Source organism: Scyliorhinus torazame, chromosome 14, assembly GCF_047496885.1.
Source record: "Scyliorhinus torazame isolate Kashiwa2021f chromosome 14, sScyTor2.1, whole genome shotgun sequence".
In the NCBI taxonomy this organism is placed as follows: domain Eukaryota; kingdom Metazoa; phylum Chordata; class Chondrichthyes; order Carcharhiniformes; family Scyliorhinidae; genus Scyliorhinus; species Scyliorhinus torazame.
The window spans coordinates 209990759-210018690 of NC_092720.1; the positions used below are offsets into that span (position 1 = coordinate 209990759).

The 27932-nt window shown below is 46.6% G+C and overlaps 1 protein-coding gene across 2 annotated transcripts in view; it reads left to right on the forward strand.

Annotated features, from left to right (window-relative positions):
• atf6b (activating transcription factor 6 beta) overlaps nt 1-27932 on the forward strand; it is a 104991-nt gene that overhangs the window by 67892 nt on the left and 9167 nt on the right. For both annotated transcript variants that reach the window (XM_072475590.1, XM_072475589.1), the window contains exons 10-15: nt 15-161; nt 19801-19911; nt 20374-20473; nt 22608-22675; nt 24193-24304; nt 24532-24616. In XM_072475590.1, the coding sequence (XP_072331691.1) occupies nt 15-161; nt 19801-19911; nt 20374-20473; nt 22608-22675; nt 24193-24304; nt 24532-24616 (623 nt within the window). The remainder of the gene's footprint in view (nt 1-14; nt 162-19800; nt 19912-20373; nt 20474-22607; nt 22676-24192; nt 24305-24531; nt 24617-27932) is intronic.

The following is a 27932-nucleotide window of genomic DNA, read 5'->3' on the forward strand; positions in this document are numbered from 1 at the left end:
TCTCCTCATGCCAGTATAATGGAGAAGAAACCGGATCTCTTCCAGAAGCAAGAAGACAGTACACACATCAGGAGACATCTGCTGTCTTTCAAAGAGGAGCCAGGCACAGAGAGCATGACAGAGGAAGCGACAAAAGATTATGTGGAGAAAGACAAATTCAGGTAATAAAGTACTTCCAGAACCCCCCCCCCCCCCCCCCCACCCCCCACCCCCAGCTTAGTCACAAATGAGCGCAGTGGAGATCTTGAATTGTGCCGGACCATTAAACAGCATGTCTGCATATCTGAAGGGATGACTTGTGTTAAATGCTGATTTAATTTGCCAATGTAGATTTAATTTGGAATAAAAACCCATTACTGGAATTAACAGAGCAGATCAAAGGTGAGATAGATCATTGATGTTTCGGATGTGTAACCCAAGAATACCTACATCATTGCCAAGACCACCTACGAGCATCTCCCGAACATCACACACTCTCAGCTTCATGTGCTACTAATGCCTTTATCCATGCCTACGCTACCCCAGCTCTTTTTCTTTAAAGTACCCAATTATTTTCTTTACCCAATTAGCATGGCCAATTCACCTACCCTGCACATCTTTGGGCTGTGGGGCTGAGACCCATGCAGGCAAGGGGAGAATGTACAAACTTCACCCGGCACTGACCAAGGGTCAGGATTGAACCTGGGCCCGTGAAGCAGCAATGCTAACCACTGCGCGATCACTACTTCTAGATCTGAATATTCCAACATACTCCTGGCTGCTCTTCCATCTATAGAGATAGTTTAACTGAGTGGGCAAAGGTCTAGCAGATGGTGTACAATGTTGGTAAATGTGCGCTCATCCATTTTGGTAGGAATAACCGAAAAATGGACTATTATTTAAATGGTAAAATATTGCAGCGTATTGCTGTACAGAGGGATCTGGGTGCCCTTATGCATGAATCGCAAAAAGTCAGTTTGCAGGTGCAGCAGGTAATTAAGAAAGCAAATGGAATTTTGGCCTTCATTGCTAGAGGGATGGAGTTTAAAAACAGGGAGGTTATGTTGCAGCTGTATAGGGTGCTGGTGAGGCCACACCTGGAGTATTGTGTACAGTTTTGGTCTCTTTACTTGAGAAAGGAAGTACTGGCACTGGAGGGGGTGCAGGTGATTCACTAGGTTGATTCTGGAGTTGAGAGGGTTGGCTTATGAGGAGAGACTCCTCATGAGGAGAGACTTATGAGACTATGCTCATTGGAATCTGATAGAAACATATAAAATTAGAAAGGGAATAGTTGAGGTAAAAGCAGGGAGGTTGTTTCCACTGGCGGATGAAACTAGAACTAGGGGCAAAGCCTCAAAATAAGGGAGAGCAGATTTAGGACTGAGTTGAGGGGGAACTTCTTCACCCAATGAGTTGCACATCAGTGGAACTGCCTGCCAAGTGAAGCAGTTGAGGCTACCTCATTGAATGTTTTTACGGCAAAGATAGATTTTTGAACAGCAAAGGAAATAAAGATTATGGGCGGGTAAGTGGAGCTGAGTCGATAAAAAGACCAGCCATGATCTTAATGAATGGCAGAGCAGGCTCGAGGGGCCAGATGGTCGTCTACTCTTAGCTCTTATACTGGTCCATATTTATGACGTCCATTTCCCAACTCCCACTAGGTCCTATTTTCCTATCACTCCTGCGTTCACTGATACGGGGACCTCTGCTTAAGCAGCGTCTCCATTTTAAAAGTCTCGCTCTTGTTTTCAAATCCCTCTCTGGCCTTGCCCCCTCCCTCCCTGCCTCTGTGATCTCCTCCAGCTCATTAGCCCTCCTAGATCTCTAAATCCAGCCCCTTGAGCATCTCTGATTTTAATCTCTTCAGCATTGGTGGCCGTCTCTTCAGCTGCCAGAACCCTAAACCCTGGAATTTCCTTCCTACACCCCTCTCCACTCTCCTATCCTTCCTCCTCTCCTTTTAAGGCCATCCTTGCCCCACCACTTTGAATAGAGTTTATATAATCTGCCCTTGTATCTTGGTGCGTTTCTTGGTGTCTAATTTTGTTCATCCACTTTTGAAGTGATTTTTAACTACTGACGACGGTCGCTAAATGAAAACTGTTTTGTAATTCCTCATCAGGACTGGGCTACAAATAAACAAGTTATTTGCTCTTTGCAACTGCTGACTCATTTGTCGAGCATTTATAGCATTTCCTGTTCTTTTTCAGTTTTCCAGCATTTATAGGTTTTTCTTATCGTTCAGTCACTAATGATGGGATGGGTTTTGTTCACTTATTTTACACACTTGTGTTTGTGAAGGGGGGGGAGCATTTTCAACATTCACGTAAAATTGTGCAATGCAGCAGGTGGCTATTCAACCCAGCGCCCGTGTGCTGGCTCTTTTTGAGCAGTCCAAAGAAAGGTTAAGGTGCAGAAAGAGGCCATTCAGCATATCGTCACTGTGCCGCCCAAAAATGAGGAAAAAAATAAATGAGCCATTCATTTTAATCGCATTTTCCAGCACATGGCCCATAGCCTTGCAGGTTACAGCACTTCAGATGCAGGTCCGGCACTGAGCCTCAACCACCAACTTTGGCAGTGAATTCCATATGCCCACCACCCTCTGGATGAAAATGTTTTTCTTTGGGTGACACGGTGGCGCCGTGGTTAGCCCTGCTACCAATGGTGCTGAGGACCCAGATTCAATCCCAGCCCCAGGTCACTGTCCGTGTGGAGTTTGCACAATCTCCCCGTGTCTGCATGAGTTTCACCCCACAACCCAAAGATGTGCAGGGTAGGTGGATTGGCCACGCTAAATTGTCCCTTAATTGGAAAAAAAAAAAATTGGGTACTCTAAATGTAAAAAGATATATATTATTTCCTTAAAAAAAAAATGTTTTTCATCATGTCCCCTCTAAACTTTCTACCAATCACCTTAAATCAATGTAATTGATCTATCAGCTAGGGGAAAACGAGCCTTTCCTGTCTGCTCAATCAAGACCTCTCTCACAATTTCATTATTCTCAATTAGGTCACCCCTTAGCCTCCGAAGGAAAACACTCCTGAGCCTCCGGCACCTCTCCTGTCAGATAGGAACTGGAAATTATTACCAGCTCCCTGGTATTTCCCCGCTTGCCTCACTCAACAGCCTGGGATACATTTCATCTGGCTCTGGAGACTTGTCTACCTTTAACCCTGCCAGACCACTCAACCTCCTCTCTGTCTATGTTAATATCTTTAATTTTATCACAGTCCTTCTCCCTGATTTCTATACCCACATGGTCTCACTCTTGTGAACACACACAAAATATTTATTTAGAACCCTACCTACGTTCTAGGCTTCAACCACAAATTACCACTGTGGTCCTTAATGGGCCCTACTCTTTCCCTAGTTATTCTTTTACTCTTCATGGACTTGTAAAGCAACTTACAACTTTACTTTTTTACCTGCCAGTATCCTTTCATGCCCCCATTTACTCTCAATTTCATTTTTTTAATAGTTCTCTTTTGCATATTCGTTTTTGAAAATATTCTATTCAAGACATTGTCAAGACATTGTCAACAACCAACACGCTCCCTCCTGCTCCTATAACACTGCCCCCTTCTCCCCTCCCACCTTCCCCATTTTAACCCGATTGCACCCCCCCCCCAACCCTGCTCAACTCAGTCCTCAATCTGCTCTCCCTTATTTGAGGTTATGCCCCCTAGTTCTAGTTTCAAGGGCCAGTGGAAACAACCTCCCTGCTTCTACCTTAACTACTCCCTGAATAATTTCATATGTTTCTATAAGATCCCACCTCATTCTTCTAATTTCCAATGAATATAGTCCCAGACTACTCGGTCTCTCCTCATAAGCCAATCGCCTCAACTCCAGAACCAACCTAGTGAATCTCCTCTGCACTTCTTCCAGTGCCAGTACATCCTTTCTCAAGTAAGGAGACCAAAACTGTACACATTACTCCAGGTGTGGCCTCATCAGCACTCGATACAGCTGCAACCTAACCTCCCTGTTTTCAAAATCCATCCCTCTAGCAAAGAAGGACAAAATTCAATTTGCCTTCCCTCTTCGCCAGTTCTGCTCCCAGGTCTTAATACACCATCAGAATTTTTAGCGGTGTTTGATTGCACTGTCAACGACAGCTTCCATCACTTACTGATTCAAACACTAGTGGGGCAGTAATCGGCTGGGTTGGATTTGTCCTGTTTTTTGGTGTACAGGACAGAGCTGGGCAATTTTCCACATTGCCGGGGCAGCACGGTGGCGCAGTGGGTTAGCCCTGTAGTCTCACGGCGCCGAGGTTCCCAGGTTCAATCCCGGCCCTGGGTCACTGTCCGTGTGGAGTTTGCACATTCTCCCCGTGTTTGCGTGGGTTTCGCCCCCACAACCCAAAGATGTGCAGGGTAGGTGGACTGGTCATACTAAATTGCCCCTTAATTGGAAAAAATGAATTGGGTACTCTAAATTTTTTTTTTAATTCCACATTGCTGGGTAGATGCCAGAGTTGTAGCTGTACTGGAACACCTTGGCTAGGGGTGCGGCAAGTTCTGGAGCAAACGTCTTCAGTTCTATTGCCGGAATATTGTCAGGACACATAGCATTTGCAGCATCCAGTACCTTGATCCGTTTCTTCATATCGTGAGGTGAATCAAATTGGCCGCAGACCGGCATCTCTGCTCCTGGGGATATTTGGAGGAGGCGGGGATGGATCATCCATTCAGCACTTCTGGTTGAGGATGGTGGTCTTTGCAGGATCTTGGTAGGTTAGTTTGGGGGGCGGGACGGCGACAAGCCCTTTGCTTCCAGCCGACTTTGGATCACATTCATAAAGTGATTCCTTTGCAAACCAAGGCTGGTGTGTATCTAAAATTACAAACCTGAGTTAGAGGCTGGCAAGTGAGAGAAAAAGCATCATTCATTATACACCTACTTAAGGCTGCAACACAGGGAGATGGTGTTGCTTTGGGATCCCCAGGATTTTGACACCTGTATCTGGGGGCAGTGGGAGGTGATTCCGACACCTGTTGCCCTGGGGGAGACTGACAGATGGATGGATTTACCCTGAGGCAGCTGGAGTGTGTGGACTAGATTAAAATTGCGTTTGCGATGCAAGGCAGTGCAATTTACTGCAGCCACGATTGTGCTGAGGCACATTTTAGAGATGGCCACAATCTTACAGAAAGAGAACTTGATAAGGAGTTGAGCCTGGGCTGACCTGCAATGGTGGTTTACTACAGGCTCATTCAGGGTTCCACATGTTGAACATCGAAACAGCAGGTGTGGGGATCAAACTGAGCGCGTGGAGCTGGAAAATACCAGCAGGTTTTCTTTGGTCTCACCATGCACTGGTTGCACAAGATGATGGTCATTTTTAGAGGGCTTCAAATACCTGGCATTCCTGCTAAAACTCGGACATGACCTGGTTTTGTTTGTCCATTAATGGGACGTGTTTGCCCATCCTGATTGAACTGACTGGATTGCTGAGCCATCTCCGAGGGCATTTGAAAGTCGACCATACTGCTGTGGGACTAGAGTAAGTAGGCCAGACCAGTTAAGGAGGGCAGATTTCCTTCCTTAAAGGGCATCATGAACCAGATGGGTTTTTACAGCAATTGGAGATGGTTTTGCCAATTCAAATTTCACTATCTGCCATGGTGAGGGTTTGAACCTGGGTCACCAGGGGATTACCCAAGATTACCAGTCCAAAGGCAGCACCACTATGCCACTCATGCTGCACTTGGAACATGACACAGAGAGAGAGAGACACATGGGGCTTGGAGCAAATGCACAAGAGAGTAACACATTTAATCCCTGTTTACCGAGGTCTGGGTAAATCAGCAGTGAGCAACTACTTGGGGTAAGAGCTGCTGGATGCCTGAGGAGAAAACCAGCTAATAAAAAGTTAATAAGCAGTGTAGAGCAAGGAAAAGGCACTTTCAGCTGCACCCAGGCAGAAAGATGAGAAGAGACAGGTGTGCGATTCAGGCAATGACGTGTACAAACTGGAGATCAGCCGTTAAGATGGATAGCAGCCAGGTTGAGGCATGTATCCCTGCATGCATTTAAACAGCTGAATGAAGTAATGGGAAGATGAGGGTGGATTTAGATTGAATCGTCTCAAGAGCCTTTGACCTAAACATTTCCTTCAATTTAGACTTTTTTTCGGGCGTCATCCATCAGCCCCTGTGCTTACTCATTGACCTATGTTGGCTCTGGTCCACTGATGCTTCCATTTTAAAACCTCCCCCATCTTTTCATATCCTTCCATGGACTGGCCTTTCCCCGTGTCTCCACCGTCTCCAGTCATCCCACCATCCGGCATCTGCAACTCTCCAATTCTGGCCTTCTGCACATAGAATAGAATCGCGACAGTGCAGAAGGAGGCCATTTGGCCCATCGTGTCTGCACCGACCCCCTCAAAGAATACCCTACCTAGGCCCACAACCCATCCTATCCCCGAAACCCAATAACCCCACCTAACCTTTTGAACACTAAGGGGTAATTTATCATGGCCAATCCACCTAACCTGCACATTGTGGACTGTGGGAGGTAACCAGAGCACCCGGAGGAAACCCACGCAGACACTGGGAGAACGTACAAATTCTACAGACAGTCACCCAAGGCAGGAATTGAACTTGTCCCTGGTACTGTGAGGCAGCAGTGCACACCGCCGTGCCACCTATCCTCTATGTACTCCATTAACGGTGGTATTTGCTTTTAACTGCCTCTCTGCTGATCTCTGGATCTCTCTCCTTAAAACACTGCCCTCTGCTAAAACCGATTCTTAGAACCAATGCCTTTGGTCAAGCTCCTTGGCCATCTACCCTTTACAAAAAAGAACATTTTTCTGTGTTAAAAGGTGCATATATAATACAAGTTTTGCCCATGTGCCGGCTTAGTGAGCACTGTAAGCCGGAGACTGTGAAAAGGGTAGCTTATTCTTTACAGTCGTGGCATAAAGTTCAAAACAATTGGCTATTTTTTAAGTCCCACTGAACCTGGCCACTGGTAATGTTTTCCTTCTTTGTGTTCAGAATGATGTTCCATCCCCTGAGGAGTTAAATCTGATTTACTGTGCTGAAAGTTTACATGTTAATCTTCAGCAAATCTCCCAACCGCTGCCAAGTTGCTCCAGGGTTGCACAATTATATTTTATGGTTAGTCTGGTTTCCAGGGCAGCACTGGGTAAACAGGGCGATTGCCCTCTGACCCTATCTCCTCCCTACAGATTGTTGATGGTGATGTGGCGCCAAAACGTATTCTCATTGCTCCTACACGCTGATAATTATTGAGCCTGCTTCACCTATTCTTTATTTATTTCACGCCTGTCTCAACAGAGTCTCAATTCCACTTTCCTGCCTTATCCCACATCCCTCGATTCCCTTTTTCAATTTCAATCTCATGTGGACCCCTGGTGGGCTGAGCTGAGACTGCTTCCTTTGTACAAATATACATACAAAATGGAATAGAGGTAGACCATTCTGCCCCTCGAGCCTGCTCCTCCGTTCCATTAGATCATGGCTGATCTGTTTGTTTTGCACTCTATATTTCCAACTACTCCTCATAACCTTAATTTCCCTTGTCTTCGGGGTGGCACTGCTGCCTCACAAGACTGAGGGACTCTGGTTCGATCCCAGCTCCAGGTCACAGACTGTGTGAAGTTTGCACATTCTCCCCGTGTCTGCGTGAGTCTCACCCCCAGAACCCAAAGATGTGCAGAGTAGGTGGATTGGCCACACTAAATTGCCCCTTAATTGGGAAAAGAATAATTGAGTACTCTTTTTAAAATGTTTTAATTCCCTTTTCTTGACAAGAATCCATCTGCCTCCAGCTTAAAAATATTCAATGATCTCACTTCCACTGTCTTGTGAGACAGACGGTTCCAAAGAATTGCTCTCCCCCCTCGGAGAAAGAATTGCTCTCCCCCCTCGGAGAAAGAATTGCTCTCCCCCCTCGGAGAAAGAATTGCTCTCCCCCCTCGGAGAAAGAATTGCTCTCCCCCCTCGGAGAAAGAATTGCTCTCCCCCCTCGGAGAAAGAATTGCTCTCCCCCCTCGGAGAAAGAATTGCTCTCCCCCCTCGGAGAAAGAATTGCTCTCCCCCCTCGGAGAAAGAATTGCTCTCCCCCCCTCGGAGAAAGAATTGCTCTCCCCCCTCGGAGAAAGAATTGCTCTCCCCCCTCGGAGAAAGAATTGCTCTCCCCCCTCGGAGAAAGAATTGCTCTCCCCCATCGGGAAGAATGTCTCCCCCTCGGAGAAAGAATTGCTCTCCCCCCTCGGAGAAAGAATTGCTCTCCCCCCTCGGAGAAAGAATTGCTCTCCCCCCTCGGAGAAAGGAATTGCTCTCCCCCTCGGAGAAAGAATTGCTCTCCCCCCTCGGAGAAAGAATTGCTCTCCCCCCTCGGAGAAAGAATTGCCTCTCCCCCCTCGGAGAAAGAATTGCTCTCCCCCCTCGGAGAAAGAATTGCTCTCCCCCCTCGGAGAAAGAATTGCTCTCCCCCCCTCGGAGAAAGAATTGCTCTCCCCCCTCGGAGAAAGAATTGCTCTCCCCCCTCGGAGAAAGAATTGCTCTCCCCCTCGGAGAAAGAATTGCTCTCCCCCCTCGGAGAAAGAATTGCTCTCCCCCCTCGGAGAAAGAATTGCTCTCCCCCCTCGGAGAAAGAATTGCTCTCCCCCCTCGGAGAAAGAATTGCTCTCCCCCCTCGGAGAAAGAATTGCTCTCCCCCCTCGGAGAAAGAATTGCTCTCCCCCTCGGAGAAAGAATTGCTCTCCCCCCTCGGAGAAAGAATTGCTCTCCCCCCTCGGAGAAAGAATTGCTCTTCCCCCCCTCGGAGAAAGAAAAGCTCCCCCCCTCGGAGAAGAATTGCTCTCCCCCCTTGGAGAAAGAATAGCTCTTCCCCCCTCGGAGAAAGAAAAGCTCCCCCCCTCGGAGAAAGAAAAGCTCCCCCGCTCGGAGAAAGAAAAGCTCTTCCCCCCTCGGAGAAAGAAAAGCTCTCCCCCCTCGGAGAAAGAAAAGCTCCCCCCTCGGAGAAAGAAAAGCTCCCCTCCCCCTCGGAGAAAGAAAAGCTCTCTCCCCTCCGAGAAAGAAAAGCTCTCTCCCCTCGGAGAAAGAAAAGCTCTTCCCCCCTCGGAGAAAGAAAAGCTCTCCCCCCTCGGAGAAAGAAAAGCTCTCCCCCCTCGGAGAAACAAAAGCTCTCCCCCCTCGGAGAAACAAAAGCTCTCCCCCCTCGGAGAAACAAAAGCTCTCCCCCCTCGGAGAAACAAAAGCTCTCCCCCCTCGGAGAAAGAAAAGCTCTCCCCCCTCGGAGAAAGAAAAGCTCTCCCCCCTCAGAGAAAGAAAAGCTCTTCTCCCCTCGGAGAAAGGATAACCCCTAATTTTGAAATCATGGCCCTTTGTTCTTAACTCACCAGCAATAGGAAACATCTTTTCCATGTCTACCTTGCCAAGACCCTTCAGGATCTTTAACACTTCAATCAAGTCACTCCTCCCTCTCCTAAACTACAGTGGAAATGAGCCCAGCCATTCCAACCTATCCTCATAAGATGGAAACTGCTCCCCCCTAGTTCTGAACTCTCCAGCGAGGATCTTTCTGCCATCTAAACTATGACGTCATTACAGCATAGGAGACCATTCGGCCCATAGAGTCCATAAACAATCCGGTCAGTCCCACTCCCTCCCACTGTTCCGTCCTGCAAGTTTGGGTGGCGCAGTGGTTAGCACTGCTGCCTCACAGTGCCAGGGACGTGGGTTCAATTCTGGCCTTGGGTTACTGTGTGGAATTTGCACTTCTCCCCTGTGTGTGCGTGGGTTTCCTCCGGGTTCTTCGGTTTCCTCCCACAGTCCAAAGATGTGCAGGTTGGGTGGATTAGCCAAGATAAAATTGCCCCATAGTGTCCAGGGATGTGCAGGTTACGGTCTGGCAGGGTTAGAGCTGGGTATCGGTAGGGTGCACTTTCAGAGGGTCAGTGTCGACCCAATGAGTCAAATGGTTTCCTGCACTGTAGTGGTTCTATGTTCTAAGTTTATTTACCTCGAGTGCATATCTGATTTTATTGTGAAACTATTAAAGGTGCTTCCACCACCTTAGAACTGCGCTCCTGGGGCATTAGCACCAAACTGCATAAAGAAGGCTTTTCCTCGCATCTCCGAGAGACCTTGCCCCAAATCTTAAACCTGCGTCTGCCGTCCGTGGCCTTGTACCATCAACTATGGGGAGCAGCTTTTTTTTGTCTACCTTTTCTAAGCTTGCCGTAATCTTGTACAATTCTTGTACAATCTTGGAGTTGAAATCCCGCATCTCTGGGACCGTTGTGGTAAATCTCTTCTCCCAGTCAAGGATGCCCACATTCTGATGTGCCTGTGTGAAATTTGCATTCTGACACCAGGCATCCTTTTGGTGACTGGGAGCAGGAGACACATCCAAGAATGACCTGCTGCCTTTGGCTTTGTTGTGGCTTCGCTCCCATTAATGATCTGGGTTTCATTGATTGCCTTTAAATAGCAATAACTCCAAATTAAAACAACATTTTGGCATTTTGCAGAGGTGGAAAAGAACCGTGAGGGAAAGATTGAGTGTGTCATGGATGGCGGCAGACTATCCAAGAGCTGGGTCGGAAAGAGGTCTTTCTAAAAGTATATCCAAAAGTTGAGATGTGGGAACTGCAGAGAGTGGGGAGCTAGATGGCAGGTAGCCTGGCCGCCAGCGTTAGAATGACAGACGGAGTAGGGGAAACCAGGGAACTGGAGATCAGTGGAGTGGAACTTGCCTCCCAGTCATTCTGGACCGAGTTTGAATGGCAGCTGAAAGGGCTTGCACGCTAACCCACTGCCATACGCATGAAGGAGTAACTTGTTCCAAGTTTGGCATATGGTTTACTGCTAGCCGTTCTTCATGGAAAAAAGAAGGAAAAAAATTAGCTTTTAGATTTTGAGATAGATGAGGAATTTGTTTAGTGTGACAGAACCTCACCATAAAGCGGCTTCAAAGGAACTGAGCAGAGCAGTGTAATTAAGGGGAAAATATGCTTGTTTGAATTGCCACATGTTTGCAAACATCCGAGAAAAAGGCAATGATCAGTTCCTAATGGTGCATTGCATCCCTGTATTTTTGCAAATTGTTTGCAGCAAGTCATATAAAAGGCTCCCATCATTAGCAGCAATTAGTGAGAATCATCAGGTAGTATTGTTTTTTAAATTATTGTTTTGTGATGTGGATGTCGCTGGCCATCCCTAATTACCCTCTAACGTGGTGATGACCCCACACCACGAACCATTCTGTCGCTGTTTGGTCCAACGGGTGGTTTGCCTGTTCAGAGTCACCCCTGTGACCTGCTCTTACCATGCAGGCCAGGCTAGGTAAGGGCGGCAGGTTTCCTTTCCATTAGTGAAGCAGATGGCACCATCACTGAGGCCAATTTTCTATTGCAAATTTTTCTATTAACTTCTTGGTGTTTCAATTTTTTTTTAATTAAAAAAGAAATAAATTTAGAGTACCCAATTATTTTTTTCTTTTTCCAATTAAGAGGCAATTTAGCGTGGCCAATCCACCTAACTGCACATCTTTTGGGTTGTGGGGGGTGAAACCACACAGATATGGGGAGAATGTGCAAATTCCACACTGACAGTGACCCAGGGCCGGGATTTGAACCCATGTCCTCAGCGCCGCTGTCCCAGTGCTGTCCACTGTGCCACATGCTGCCCTCCTGGTGTTTCAATTTTAATTAGTTTTTTCATAATGAATTCATTGAATCAAAATTTCAGCAGATGCCACGGTAGGATTTGAATACATGTCCCCAGAGCTGGACTCCTGGGTTACTAGTCGGGTGACATTACCACTACACCACAGAATGGGTGGGTGGGCAAGTGCTCTGAAATGACGTGTTGTACCAGGGAGTCTAACTGCACCAAGGGGCAAATTAGCATGGCCAATCCACCTAACCTGCACATCTTTGGACTGTGGGGGGAACCGGAGCACCCAGAGGAAACCCACACAGACGCTGGGAGATGTGCAAACTCCCATGGACAGTCATCCAAGTCCGGAATTGAACCCGGGTCCCTAGTGCTGTGTAGTAGCAGCGCTAACTACTGTGCCACTAAGTGCTAGGTTTTATTTTTCATTTGCGGTGTAATATCTTCAGTAGTTCAGAGAAGGTTACACAACGGAAGGTTTCTTTGGCAAACAAAAGTAAAGGCCCCAATGAGGCATACAGCACATTCCCAGCTGTGACTAACGATCATGCCGGTCTCAATCCGGGTCTGGTTTTAAGTAAAAGATTCACAAGCCCCAGCTGCTAGACCTCCACCTCTCAGCAGAGTCGCTCATATTCCACGAGCCCCACGGGGAGATCAATTGGGTCCTCATGGATCTCGTGAGGATTATTACACACGAGATGTGGACTCCGCTGGCTAGGCCAGCAATTATTGCCCATCCCTAATTGCCTTCGCAGAGGTGGTGGCGAGCTGCATTCTTGAACTGCTGCAGTCCAAGAGGTGCAGATGCACCCACTGTGCTGTTTGGCAGGGAGTTGCAGGATTTTGACCCAGTGACGGTGACTAAACGGCCAAAATGTTTCCAAGTCAGGATGGTGTGTGGCTTGGAGGGAAACTTCCAAGTGGTGGTGTTCTCATGTGTCTACAGCCATAGATAGCTCATTTAGGTGGCAGAGTTTGCGTGTTTCGAAGGAGCTGTTGAAGGAACCTTGGTGAGTTCCTGCAGTGCATCTTGTAGATATGCACACTGCCACTATTGTGCGTCAATGCTGGGCGTTGTGAATGTTTGTGGAAGGGGTAGCAGTCAAGCGGGCTGCTTTGTCCTGGATGGTGTCGAGCCTCTTGAGTGGTGTTGGAGCTAATAATCTTTATTATTCCTCACTCCTCCTGGCAAGTGGAGTATTCCATTACACACCTGACTTGTGTTTTGTTGGTGGTGGACAGACTTTGGGGAGTTAGGAGATGAGTTACTCGCTGCAGAATTCCCAGCCTCCGACCTGCTCTTGTACCCACAGTAATTTTATGGCTAGTCCAGTTTAGTTTCTGGTCAGTGGTAGCCCCGAGGATGTTGATACCATTGACCAGAACATTAACTGAAATGAATGGGAATATTCAAGCTCAAGGGCAGGCAGGCAGGGGCCCGACCGAGAAATTGAGCTTTTTTGGAGGGATGAAGTCATGAGGGAGGAGGAGTGGAATAGAACAAACCAGCGAATTGAACCATTCAGCATTGTCTGCAGACACTTTCAGTCGTATTATAAACTCGAGCAAAGACGCTGATGCAAAATTATGCTGCTGTTATTAAAAGGGCTAAATCTTTTCCGCATTCACAGATTAACATTCCAGGCTGCAAACGTGCCGACAGATGTGAATTGAGCCTCAGTGCAGAGTTCAGCAGCTGCCCATGTCTGAGGGCATTGTAATTCAAGAGGAAACTTGTACCTCTTTTGAGTCTGCTTTGCTGCAGGCTTCAGTTCTTCATCAGAGAGAAAGAAATTGAATTTCTGTCGTACCTTTCACATCCCGGAAAGTCCCAGAGCTCTACTCTGGAGCATTTTTGGTAGTCAGTGCAGGAAAACGGCAGCCAATTTGCACTCAGTAAGCTCCCAACAATCAGCAGTGAGATTTTTAAATTGTGTTGTTTGAGGGATGAATATTTGCTAACGTGCCAGGGCAGGTCTCCCCTGCCCTGTTGTGATCATCTATGCTGAGCTGGGAGGAAAACAGGGAAACCTCAGCTTAATCTCTCGCTGCAAGGAGGATGAGACATTTGTAGGTAATATCTTTTGTGGAACAGCTCCCATTTGGGGTTCTCAAAATGTTCCGTGGGTTGGACTCTGTCTTGGCATCCGTGTCTGTCTTTTTTGAAATTAATTTATGGGACAGGGCCAACATTTAATGTCCTCGGGAAAGTGGTGATGAGCTGCCTTCCTGAACCGCTGCAGTCCATGTATGCATGTGTTGCACGCGAGTGGTGCAAGGCTGAACTGGATGTGAATTTGAAGTTTCTTCTGACCTTCTGGGTTGCCCCTGGGCTGGGACGATTCTTAGTCTCACAAGCACCCACTAGGGATCAGGCAAAGCTGTTTGCTGTAAATATTCCCTCTTCCATATTTCATTGGCTGCATGCACTGCCACTACCCGAATTATCACAACAGACTACACATGGGAAATACCCTGATTGTTAAGAGACCACAGTGTCTCAAGCTGTAGCTACTGAACATATCTCTGCTTCGTCTGTGCCAAAATTGACTTTGTAATTAACTTAGTGTTCATTTAGGAGGTATGATCGCACAAACAAGGCTTGCATTCCCTGGAGTGTAGATTCCGGGGTAATTTGACTGACGTCTTTATGATTTGGAAAGGAATTTGAAACTGTGGATAGAGAGAAAATTATTCCTGTTGGGACAGTTCAGGTCGAAAGACTCAACTTTAAACATCAGAGGCAAACCATTCGGGAAAGAGGTTAGGGAGTATTTGCAGACACACAAAAGGATGACGGCGCATTTTGACTTTGACCATTTTAAATCGCAGATGTAGGTATAGACGGAAACGTGGAGCCAAGACTTGCAGCTGAAGTTAGGTCACAGATCAGCCATGATACGGGCCCGAGGGACTGAGTGGCCTCTCCTTCCTAAGCAATAATGGAGGTTGGGTTCAATTCAGATTTTGGGTTGTCCAGTGAGAAATTGGGTACCTGGTTATCTTGGAGAAGCATTACTTTGTTAAAGTGCCGTGATGAAAAACCCAAATTCCATGCCGATGTGTGGCCCTTAGCCCCAGCAGAAAATTGATCCCTATCTGGCACACTGAGTGGCTGTTTAGCGTGTTTATGTTTGTTTGGAAATCCGGCTTATTGTACAGGTTTTTTGTTTGTGTGTGTTGAGATGGCTGGTGAGCTCGTTGTACAAAAGCATTCCCTTCCACCCAATCGAGTGCAACCTATTTACAAAGCAAGGTTCAGCCACCCAGTGAGCTAACATGTCTGGAATTTGTGCTTGCTGCTGCTGCGGGTTTGAGGGCACTCAGGCTGGTTACGGTGGTTGCTCTGTACCCTCTGCTATCTCTGCATCGTCTGTGCTACAGTCGGAGCCTTGGATGCAGGCAGGCGAAACACACAAGCCTCACATCCCCCCCCCCCCCCCAACTTTGATTCCCTTCCCGCCGCAGTGTCCTGCGAACACCCTCGTTGTGCACTTCATTTGTTTCCTGAGCTTGTTGCATGACACAAAGAAAACACAGCAAGCTTTGTTTATTGAAAAGATGCAGGTAATCAAACCAGGACTGCATGTGCTGAACTCAAGACTCTTAAATTACTTTCTGCAGAGTATATTAAAGTGCACACGTAATTCAGATGAAAATGATGGTTGACAACTTGTGGGTTTCAGCTTTTGTTTGTATTGCCTGAGATGTACGTCCCTGTACTGCACATGATTTATTCATTCCTTTGTAATTGGAGGGGTGGAGAGCACGGTTATACTTGGGGTTAAACACACCACCCAGTTTCACTCAGCGAGGTAAACTGGGAGTAATATAGGGCAGGATGTAAAGCATCTGGGATTCGTGACCAGAGAATGAATTAATATAGTTGTGCAAACTCTCTCTCCTCTCCCCCCCCCCCCCCCCCCCCCCCCCACCCTGAACTTTTCAGAGTTAAAAAGATTTTGTGTTTATAAGGTTCTTTCCGTGACCACCAGATATCTTCAAGTGCTTTTACATCCATTAAAATACTTTTCTGTGTAGTCACGGTCATTCTGCAGGAAGATTTTTTTGCAGCAAGCTCAACAAACAGCGGTGTGATGATGATCAGGCGATCTGTTTTTCATGATGTTGATTGAGGCATAAATATTTTTTTCCCATTCTTTCAATGGATGTGGACTTCGCTGGCTAAGTCAGCGTTTGTTGCCCATCGCTAATTGTCCTTTACTTGGTCACACTGGGCGATAACTCCGCTGCCCTCCTTCCAGATGATGCTGTGGGATTTTTTACATCCACCCGATCTGGCAGCTGGGATCTCGTTGTCACCCGTCATCTTTGAGAGCCTCGAATGGCAGGACAGTAGAAAGGTCAGAGGAACAGGGTTCTTGGGATGCTTGTCACAGATCCCAGAAAGCGGCAGGGCAGGTTACTAGAGTAGTCACGGCAAACTGCATACTTGCCTTTATCGGTCGTGGCATAGGTTATAATGGCAGGGAGGTTATGTTGGAGCTGTAATGTAACACCACTGTTTATCATAGAATTTCATAGAATTTACAGTGCAGAAGGAGGCCATTCGGCCCATCGAGTCTGCACCGGCTCTTGGAAAGAGCACCCTACCCAAGGTCAACACCTCCATTCTATTCCCATAAGCCAGTAACCCCACCCAACATTAAGGGCAATTTTGGACACTAAGGGCAATTTATCATGGCCAATCCACCTAACCTGCACATCTTTGGACTGTGGGAGGAAACCGGAGCACCCGGAGGAAACCCACGCGCACACGGGGAGGATGTGCAGACTCCGCACAGACAGTGACCCAAGCCAGAATTGAACTTGGGACCCTGGAGCTGTGAAGCAATTGTGCTATCCACAATGCTACCGTGCTGCTGTGTAAGAAGTGAGGGAGGCAGAAGACGGGGAATTATAGGCCGGTTCGCCTGACTTTGGTTATTGGTCAGATTTTAGAGTCCGTTATTAAAGATGAGATCGCGGAGTACTTGGAAATGCATGGTAAAATAGGGCTGAGTCAGCACGGCTTTGGCAAAGGGAGGTCGTGTCTGACAAATATTTTACAGTTCTTTGAGGAAGCAACAAGGAAGTTAGACAAAGGAGAACCAGTGGACGTGATTTATTTAGATTTCCAGAAGGCCTTTGACAAGGTGCCGCATAGGGGACTGTTAAATAAGAAGAGCCCATGGTGTTAAGGGTAATATCCTGGCATGGATAGAGGATTGGCTGACTGGCAGAAGGCCGAGAGTGGGGATAAAGGGGTATTTTTCAGAATGGTAGCCGGTGACTAGTGGTGTACCTCAGGGGTTGGTGCTGGGACCACAACTTTTCACAATATACATTAATGATCTGGAGGAAGGAACTGAAGGCACTGTTGCTAAGTTTGCAGATGATACAAAGATCTGTAGAGGGTCAGGTAGTATTGAGAAAGCAGGCGAGCTTCAGAAGGACTTGGACAGGCTTGGAGAGTGGGCAAAGAAGTGGCAGATGGAATAATGTGGAAAAGTGTGAGGTTATGCACTTTGGAAGGAGAAATGGAGGCATGGACTATTTTCTAAATGGGAAAATGCTTAGGAAATCAGAAGCACAAAGGGACTTGGGAGTCCTTGTTCACGATTCTCTTAAGGCTAACGTGCATGTTCAGTCGTTAGTTAGGAAGGCAAATGCAATGTTAGCATTCACGTCAAGAAGGCTAGATTACAAGACCAGGGATGTACTTCTGAGGCCATATAAGGCTCTGGTCATACCCCATTTCGAATATTGTGAGCAGTTTTGGGCCCCATATCTAAGGAAGGATGTGCTGGCCTTGGAAAGGGTCCAGAGGAGATTCACAAGAATGATCCCTGGAATGAGTAGCTTGTCGTATGAGGAACGTTTAAGGACTCTGGGTCTGAACTCGTTAAAGTTTATAAGGATGAGCGGGATCTTATTGAAACTTACGGGATACTGCGTGGCCTGGATAGAGTGGACGTGGAGAGAATGTTTCCACTTGTAGGAAAAACTAGAAGTAGAGGTCACAATCTCAGACTAAAGGAACGATCCTTTAAAATAGAGATGAGGAGGAATTTCTTCAGCCAGAAGGTGGTGAATCTGTGAAACTCTTTGCCGCAGAAGGCTGTGGAGACCAAATCACGGAGTGTATTTAAAGCAGAGATAGATAGGTTTTTGATCAATAAGGGGATCAGGGGTTATGGGAGAAAGCAGGAGAATGGGGATGAGAAAAATATCAGCCATAATTGAATGGCGGAGCAGACTCGATGGGCCGAGTGGACTAATGCTGCTCCTATGTCTTATGGTCTTATGGACTTGGGTTAGGCCAGAGCTGGAGTACTGTGTGTAGTTCTGGGCACCTCATTGTTGGAAGAATGTGATTGCTCTGTGGCGGGGCCAGAGTATGTTCGCCAGGATGTTGCCTGCATGGAGCATTTCAGCTATGAAGAAAGGCTGGATAGGCTCTGGTTGCTCTAAAGCTGAGATGGTTGAGATGGGACCTAATTGAGGTGTGTAAGATTGAGGTGTATGGCCCCGGTGGATAGGAAGCAGCTGTTCCCTTTAGTTGAAGGGTCAATTTTAACGTGAAAGGCAGGAGGTTTGTAGGGGATTTGAGGAAAAGTTTTCACCCAGTGGGTGGTGGGAATCTGGAATGCACTGCCTGGAAAGGTAGTCGAGGCGGGAATCCTCGCAACCTTCAAAAAGTACTTGGATGAGTACTTGAAATGCCATAACATTCACCGCTATGGGCCAAGTGATGGAAAGTGGGATTAGTATAGATTTAGTGACGTTTTGTCAGTGCAGACTCGATTAGCCGAATGGCCTCTTCTATAGGACTCTATGACAGCACCTCAGACAGTGCAACACGCCCTCAGTCCTGCCCGGAGTGTCAGCTGGATTTTTGTGTGTGAACCTGGTCCCTTGTGATTCGGAGACTATCAACTGAGGCAAGCCCAACACATTTTTGGGAAAGGTGATGGCTTGAAAACATAGCCATAAACAACATGAAAATTCTGAGGTGCAGGTTTTTTGTCCTTGCCAGTTTTCTATCATGCAGGCACAGGGAATAGGGGAGCACTCCCCCACCGCTGCAATTGCTTTACTGGGTGTTTTTCCACAATTTAGATGGAACACAACACGGGTTCTGTGTCACTGTTCCGTTATTCTTCTGTATTAATGCCACCCTAGCCCTCCGCACATCTCCTCTGCACTAGTTCTGAAGCCCCCAAAGTTGTGCTCGTTCTCCAGAATTAAGAGATTTAATCGAGTGGTTTTAAATTTTGGGGGGGTGGGGTTTGATAGAGTAAATGAGGAGAAACTATTTCTGTTGGGAGGAGTGTCATTCATCAGAGGACATAAACTTTAAATAATTTGCAAAGAAGACAGGGGAAGATGAGAATGTTTTTACTAAACAATGGACTGTGATAGGATTCTGGGAAAAGATTCAATAGTAGCTTTCAGAAGAGGAATTAGAAATACACCTGAAGGGGAATAGCTGGGCTGTTGTAAAAGCTGGGACTATTTGGTTAGCCCTTTCAGAGAGGCCTGTTCGAGGACTTAAGAGCTCAAAAATCTAGGCTGACGCTCCAGTGCTTTACTGAAGGAGTGCTGCACTGTTGGAGGTACCTTTTAGATGAGACATTAAACCAAGACCTCATCTGTCCCCTTTGAATGGACAGAAAAAAAACCTATGGCACTATTTTGCAGAAAAAGAGTTATCCCAGTGTGGAGGCTCTTCGATCGACATCCCAAAAACAGATTATCTGGTCATAATCACACCGCTCTTTAAGGAGCTCGTTGTGTGCAAATTAGTTGTCGCATTTACAACAGTGACCATACTTGTGAATGTTCCAAGATTGTCAAAGACACTATAATTACAAGACTTTTCAATGAGATACGATGAGTTGAATTACTTCCTCCTGTGCTGTGAATTCAGCAACTTCAATACAGCAGTGCTGCACTGACTGGTAATAGCGAGCAATGGTTGCTGTTGATAAGCCTCCAGTGTAATTCTTAGTTTAAGCTTGTATTAGAAATGCTGTTGACCAGTAAGATGGTGGTGTGGTTCTAACCCTGCACAGGTCAGCGCTCTGCTTTTTTTCCCCCCGAACCCTGGTCCACATCATCCTTTTGGTGCTTTTATTTCAGCAACATCACCATGGCGTACTCCGACGTGAAAGACCTGGTGCTTCATGACATCGACCGAATCCTCTTCCCTTCCTCTGACTGCCGTCAGTTCAACAAGACTGAATCGCTCAGGTAAGTTGAAGCTTTGGAGGGTGGGGGAAGGGGAGGTGGATAGGTTGGGAGTGGTTTGGGGAAACTGCAAGATACAATCTTCGCACCAGAACTCTGAGCTGAGGTGCCAGAGAATATTTTGTACGGCCCCTCCCCACTCCTCCCAAAATTTACCCAGAAGAGCATTCTGTGTCTGCGTGGGTCTCACCCCCACAACCCAAAGATGTGCAGGGTAGGTGAATTGGCCACGCTACCTTACCCCTTAATTGGAAGAAAATAATTGGGCTCTCTAAAAATAATTTTTAAATTTACACACAAGGGAAGGATTCACGATAAGCAAGCAAATTTCAGCACAGTATTGCCCCTGTTGAGAAACCGATTTAGAATTGAGGTGTCTCTCTCTCCGATCCAGACTCATCGCTGAATTGCGACGTTGGGTGTTACATTGTGAATTTTGTTTCACTAAATATCTCTCTGATCCAGGCTGGCTGATGAATTACGTGGCTGGGTGCACCGACACCAAATTGAAAGGACAAAGTCCAACGAAAAACCAAAACGTCAAAAGAAATTAAAACAAGGCATGGTAGGTGGAGATTATCCCAACGTCAGCCCTGACTGTGAGGTGAAATAAATGTGGCTGGTTCTAGCTTTTATTTGTGTGTACATCATTGTTTCCATAGTCTCCAATTGTTGCTTCACTCTGAGAGGGGCATCCAGCGGTCTGTACTGGGATACTGCTGAGATAGATAGATATGTGTTCAGCAAAAATAGTAAGGGATATGAACCAAAGGCAGATATATGGAGTTAGGTCAGAGATCAGCCATGATCTCAATGGATGGTGGGACAGGCTCGAAGGCTGAATGACCTACTCCTGTTCCTATGTTCCCACCCAAATGTGGAAATCATAAATACTGATTGGTATGCCTCATCTCATCCTTGTTTGTTGTAACTCAGCTTTGGTGGGTCTCCGCTTTGAAACTCTAGTGCCTATAGTTTGTGTTTTATTTTCCATCCTTGTTCTCCAATCTCCACTACCTTAACATCCCTCCCCCTCTCTCTGTAACCTCCTCCAATGACCTCTCCCTATCTCATAACCTTTTCAGTCCCACAGCGGCGCGCACACCCATTTGCACTTGATTTTCTTTTGGTGAGGCGCTATAACCTTTTTTCTTTCTTTCTTTCTCTCACATACTTACTCACTCTCTTCCTTCTCTCTTTCCTTGCCTCCTTCCCTCCTTTCCCCTCAACATTGTCCAATCTTTGGTCGCCTATTCTAATATTCCAGTTTCTTGTGTAGCTTGGTATAGTTAATGCTCCTGTGGGGCATCTTAGGATACGTTGCTATGTTAAAAGCACTACATAAATGCTAGTAGTTCATGTGGCCACTGCGATTGCTCAGGTCACTTGTAGTTTGTGGCATTGATGTCTCAGGCACTTGTGCAAACTGACATTTCCCTCCTCGCACAGTTCTTTCGCAGCCAGGGATTTGTGGGAGCATTTTGGAGTCATTGAGACTGTGCATTGCTGCCTAACCCTAGGACTGAGATGTGATTGAGAGAATTAGGAAACAGGAGGCGGATGCCATTCAGCCCCTCGAGCTTGCTCCCCCAATTCACTAAGATCATGGTCGATCAAGTCATAATCCCAGCTCCTCACCTGAGACTGAAACCCCCACCCAGCCGCATCAAATAACCCCTGACGCCTTTGTCAATAAATTTTTTTTATAACCCAGCCTTCGATACAAGCACGGTGCACTGCGCCGAAGACCCTAGCACAGTGGGTAGCACTGTTGGTTCACAGCGCCAGGGTCCCAGGTTCGATTCCCGGCTTGGGTCACTGTCTGTGCGGAGTCTGCGCGTTCTCCCCGTGTCTGCGTGGATTTCCTCTGGGTGCTCCGGCTTCCTCCCACAAGTCCCGAAAGACGTGCTGTTAGGTGAATTGGATATTCTGAATTCTCTCTGTGACCCAAACTGGCTCCGGAATGTGGTGCCTAGGGTCTTTTCACAGTAACTTCATTGCAGTGTTAATGTAAGCCTACTTGTGACAATAAAGATTTTTTAAAAACCCGAGTAAAGTGTGGAGATTAAATGCATGCCAGATTTGTGCAGTTCATTCGTACTGCTGTTCAGCATTGCTTGGAGGGCACTGAGAGGTCACTGAAGCAGGAAATCGGCATTTTGTGGGTTGCACTTTCACATTTCCGGGGTATCCCAGGGCATTTAGCTAGTGAATTATTACATGTCAGCTAGTTTGTTTGAGGTTTGATTTAGGAGCAATGTTTCTTGAGAATCCAGCAGAACTTGCTATTCTGTCATGCTCATAATGCTTTATCCACCAAATATAAATGTATATGTCATGTGTATTTGTTTCAGCTGTGTGTTAAATATGTTGCGTAACTTCATGCAGGTGGCCATGTGCATCCTCAGTTTAATATCCCAGTTTAATAAGATAGCACCTCCGACAGTGTGGCATTCCCATAATGATGCACTATGGGTCAAACCAGATTCTGTCTTCAGAGTGGTGTGAGAACTGCCATGGCTTTTAAACCCAATGGCCCCCACAAACGGAGGATTTGATAATCAATTACTGTACGTTGAAGATGGGAGGTTCAGCCTTTGAATTCGTGAGCACTTTTCTCACCGGCATGAGTGGGCTGGGGGGAAAGAAATGTGGTCAACTATGCTATTTTCTAATTGTCTTTAACGTCTCCATTTCAGAGGACACAGCAGAGGAAAATCAATCTGTCCCGTTTTATTCCAGTTCATTCTGCAGAGGCGACTACATGGTGGGTTCCGGCAGCTTTTGTTCGTCTCCGTGTGCCCGTGATTGCGCGGTGACTGAGGTTTTATTTATTTTTGGAATGTTGGCTGACTGCAGAATAGAAATTTGCTTCTCTTCCCCCTGACTGTTTTCCATGCGAACCGCAGATCATTGCTTTCCCCAGTGAGGGAGGTGGGAGAAAGGAGAGTTGAGATTTGAACCATAAACAAGTAATTTTTAGATTCCAGAGGGATAATTTATATAATTGTGTTTACACATTCCAAAGCTGCCTAACGTAACAATGCTGTAAAATTACAGGGGAAATGCTCTGCCTTGCGACTATTAATCCCAGCTTCAATTTGGGGAAATTGGGGAATTGAGTAAAGCACATCATTCTATTTGTAGAAATTCCAACTTGATGGTTGGAATGTTTTGATCGGAGTTTGGATTACCCTCTGCTGACTGTTCCAGATGTTCCAGGTCCGCTGTTAAAGCAAGTTTGATGCTTGGTTTGAGTATCTATTTTTTTCGTTTTCTCTCTCTCTCATTTTTTCTCGCTCACACTTTTTTTCTTTCTCTGCCTTCTCGTCTTCTCTCACTCACTCACCTCACTCACTCACCTCACTCACTCACTCACTCACCTCACTCACTCACTCACTCACTCACTCACTCACTCACACTCACTCACACTCACTCACTCACTCACTCACTCACCTCACTCACTCTTTCCTTTCCCTTCATCATCCACAAACGGTAAAGGTCCCATCCCCACCCTGCCCTGACTTTTTGGACGGTGCCCTGTCGGATAAAGATCCCATGGACAGTAAATGGAAGACGAGCAGGGAAGTTCTCTCTCGAGTTCTAATTCCTGTTTACCCCTCAACCAACACTATTTAAACAAATCATGCTAATCTGGTCATTTTCACATTGCTGTTTATAGGAACTTGCTATATACAAATTGGCTGCTGTATTTTCTACTTTACCACTTGGTGATGCCACAAGTTTGCTCCATTGGCCGTATCAGAATTTGAGATGTCTGAATTGGAAATTGAGCTATTTAAATGCAAATCTTATTTTTCATGCACCTCATGCAGTGAGTTTACATCTATTTTTTGTAACTGAGTCAACAATCCATCTGGGCCGCCAGAGTATAATGAAAGCTGCCAGATTGTCACTTAAGAGATGCATTTGCATCCTCCAAACACTCGCTCTACTTGTGCTAGGAAGTTGATCTGATGCCCACAAATAACTGGGTTATACAGAGAATCCTGCCCAGGACAGTGTGCGAGCACTATCAGGACCCTATCCCTCTCACCCCTCACTCACCTTTCCCTCTCAAAGCAGCTCTTCACTTTCTGGAGAAAGCAGCAAGGATTAGTGAGTATATCAACATCACACCGGAACACCGTTGACTGGCAGAGATAGAAATAGCCCCAGCCCAGTAGTTACACCCAGCTGCCTGAGGGACCAGTGTTTTTCTGCCACAACCCTTCCAAGGTGCCCTCTGTGACTGGTGATTTAAAGCATTTTCCTGTTGGACAGGTTGGCCTCGAGTCAGCTGCAGGTTTACCAGAGCCCAAAGCAGAGTTACTACGACTTCATGGACGCCATCGACAGGAGGGAGGACACCTTCTACGTAGTTTCATTTCGAAGGGTAACTATTGTCCGGCATGCAGCTTCCTGACTGCAGTTGTTCTTGTGCGGGTGTATGCAGGGAGCGCAGTGGAGGATAAGGGAGTGGGGGGGTGCATTGGGCGACGGGCGCAGTGGAGTATGGGGGTGGGGGAGTATGCGGCATGTGTGGGTGCGGTGTGCGGTACACGCACTGCATGGTAGGATCTGGTCACTATTTACATCCTAACTCTGTCCTGTTCCCCACAGGATCACTTGCTGTTACCAGCTATCAGTCACAATAAGACCAACAGGCCAAAGATGTCCCTGGTGATGCCAGCCATGGCAGTAAATGGTGAGTGGGACGTTTATTCTCTCCCTTGTGTGTCTGTTTAAGATTAAACCAGACAGCCTGCATGATGGAATTAGAGCACAGAAGACCATTTGGCCCATTATTTCATGATTTTGAAGATATGTCCTCTTGAATGCCCTGGAGGAGAGCAACAAAATCGAGATAGATTGTGGCCAGTGCCACATTTAAACACTTCATAGGCTTGACTCAGTTTTTGACTGCTGTTCCTGCAGGTCTGCCCATTTCATCTGGAACAGATGAGAAAGGAACAGCATTTGGGAAATTGCAGGAACATTTACAATTCAAGTCAAAGAAAACTGGGATATTAATGCATTAATAATAAAAGTAAAGAATCTAAATTGAGATATGGTTGTATACCCCAGCAGAAAACATTCATAAAAATCTGGAAGTAGACGTCACGAAGGCACAGTGGTTAGCACTGCTGCCTCACAGTGCCAGAGACCTGGGTTCGATTCCAGCCTCCAGGCATTCCAGGGCGACTTCTGTGTAGTTGCATGTTCTGCCCGTGCCTGCGTGGGTTTCCTCCGGATGCTCCTGTTTCCTCCCACAGTCCAAAGATGTGCAGTTTGGGTGGATTGGCCATGCTGAATTGCCTGTTAGTGTCCAAAGATGTGCAGGTTAAGTGGGGTTACAGGGTTGGGGTGGGGATTAGGCCTGGGTGAGGTTCTCTTTCGGGGGGAGGAGGGGTGAGGGGGAGGGGGGAAACGACCGTGCAGACTCGACAGACTGGATGGCCTCATCCTGCACTGTAGGGATTCTGTGGTAATGCACTGAAGACACCATTCTAAGTGTAATCAGTGATTCGCACATTTCTGCGTGTTCCAGCAGTTGTGCAGTCTACCTGATTTGGTAGCTTGTTTTCATTAGACCACAATGTACTTAAACGACAAAACATTTCCAGACAGACTGAAGCAAAAACAATGCAAGCACACAAACGGCAGCAGTGTTGTTGCAAGATGTTCTTAAGCTCGTGCCTTTGTAAAAAAAAAAAACTCACAATGCTTTCCCTCTCTTGCCCCAGTCATGGTGGACATGGGGAGGGAAACTGCAGCCAGGTTTAAATGCTGAAACTACAAAAGCTAACGTGGTGGGAGAATGATTCAGAAAAGCAACACTCTGAACAGAGTACATTATAACAGGCGCACAGCTTCTCAGCAGATGCAATTGTATCTTGAAATTCTGTTTATTGACGTTTTTGTTGACCACGGCAACAGGGTCCAAATATCATCTCATAAGAGCAGGAGTAGGCCATTTGGTCCCTCGAGCCTTCTCTGCCATTTAATAAAATAATAGCTGATCTGATTATGGCCTTCACTCCTGTTTCCAAACTGCCTCCCACCATAATCCTCAACCCCCTATAGATGGGAAATCCATCCCAACACAGACTCCAATACGTTCAGTGCATCCAACCTGCAAAGGTCCCACTCAGAATCTTATGTTTCATAAAATCACCTCTAATTCTTCTCAACTCTATGAATGCCGACCCAAACTGGTCAACTTTATCTGATGAGACAAACCCCTTCATCCTAGGAATCGGCCTCGTGAACCTTCTCTGAACTATTTTCAATGAAAGTATATCCTTTATTAAGGTGACACGGTACTCCAGGTGTGGCCTCACCATTTCCTAAATAGTTGAAGTAAGATTTTCCTACTTTTATACTCTGTCTCTCTTGCAATAAGTATTTCATTGGTCTTCCCAATGACCTGCTGTACTGGCATACTCACCTTTTGTAATTTACGCTGAAGGAAACCCAGTTACCTCTGCCCTGCATATTTTGCAGCCTCTGTCTCTGTGATTAATATCCTGCTTTTGTATTCTTCTGCCAAAATGGGAAACCTTCCATTGTCCCACATTACATACTTCGACTGCCAATATTTTGCCCGTTATACTCCCATCTGCAAATTTTTTTGAATGGTGGCCTCCTGTGCTGTAGAGAGAGGAGTGGAGTTTTTGTGGAATATTTAGGCTGCCCTACTCCACTGTCTTATTTACCCCATCCACATTCATGCTCTGTCAGAATGATGATCCCCCCCCAAAACTTGGGTGATGCAGTGCGGCGGGTTCCCAGGCCTTGCACACACTGGGGCTGACACGCCGGGATGCGAATGCTCGACTCATTATTGGCAGCCTCTGGTTAGGTGTGTTATTGCTTAAAAACTTTCACAATTCCCCTGCATTCTTGGAGCAGATCCTCTCTGCAGCGTTAAGTGGGCTCACTCACGAATTGATATTGTTTGACTTGCTAATTGAGACATTGGGTCTGTTTTGTGAAGGAAACCCTTTGTGCTTGGCTCCAGGCAGCTGTCAGTCTGAGTACAGTAGTTGCAAACTAATCCCGCACAGGCAGGTGGCTGTGGAAATCCGCGATCTGTTTAGTGATGAGTGGTGCATACCAGAAACATATGAGTATTCGGGCTTGCACAGGCTGGTAACCCAACAGCAAAAGTGCTTTCAATTTGTTTTCTTAAGTACTGTTAGCAACTCCAAAGCAGAAGTTGCCTAACTTTTACCCTGGAAGTATTCCCTTTTCCTTCGTGCCTCACCCCTTGCGTGGTCTCAGTATCTCTCTCTCTCTCTTCTCTTCCCCCCCGCCCCCCATAAATAAAAGCTCTTCCCTCCAGCAATTGCAATAATAACTAGCAGTCACAGATTTCAAATATTTGGCAAAGGACCCAGAGAGGAGATGATTTTTTCCACTGAGTTATCGGGCTCTGGGATGTTCTAAAATGTGTTCAAAGCTGATTCTGTCAATGAAAGGACTTGGACGGTTACGTCAAGGTGGGAAAACTACAGTTTAACATGGAGGGCAGGGGGCCAAGCACAAATGAGCCAGCATGGACCCAAAGGGCTGAATGGCTTCTTCCAGTGCTGGTTAAGGTTCTAATAATAACAATCTTTATTATTGTCACAAGTAGGCTTACATTAACACTGCAATGAAGTTACAATGAAAAGCCCCTTGTCGCCACAGTCCGGCGCCTGCTCGGGTATGCTGAGGGAGAATTCCGAATGTCCAATTCACCTAACAAGCACGTTTTTCGGGACTTGTGGGAGAAAACCGGAGCACCCGGAGGAAACCCACGTTGACACTGGGAGAATGTGCAGACTCCACACAGGCAGTGGCCCAATCTGGGAATCGAACCTGGGACCCTCTATTCTTTAACAGAACAGGGGAGAGGTGGGGGAGAAACTATCAGAGAAGGTCGTTTACCCATTCAGCAAAAATTGCCATTGATATTATCTCACATCCAAAACTCACGTCATCTTCTCCCACACTGATTCTCTACTGTTAACTCTACA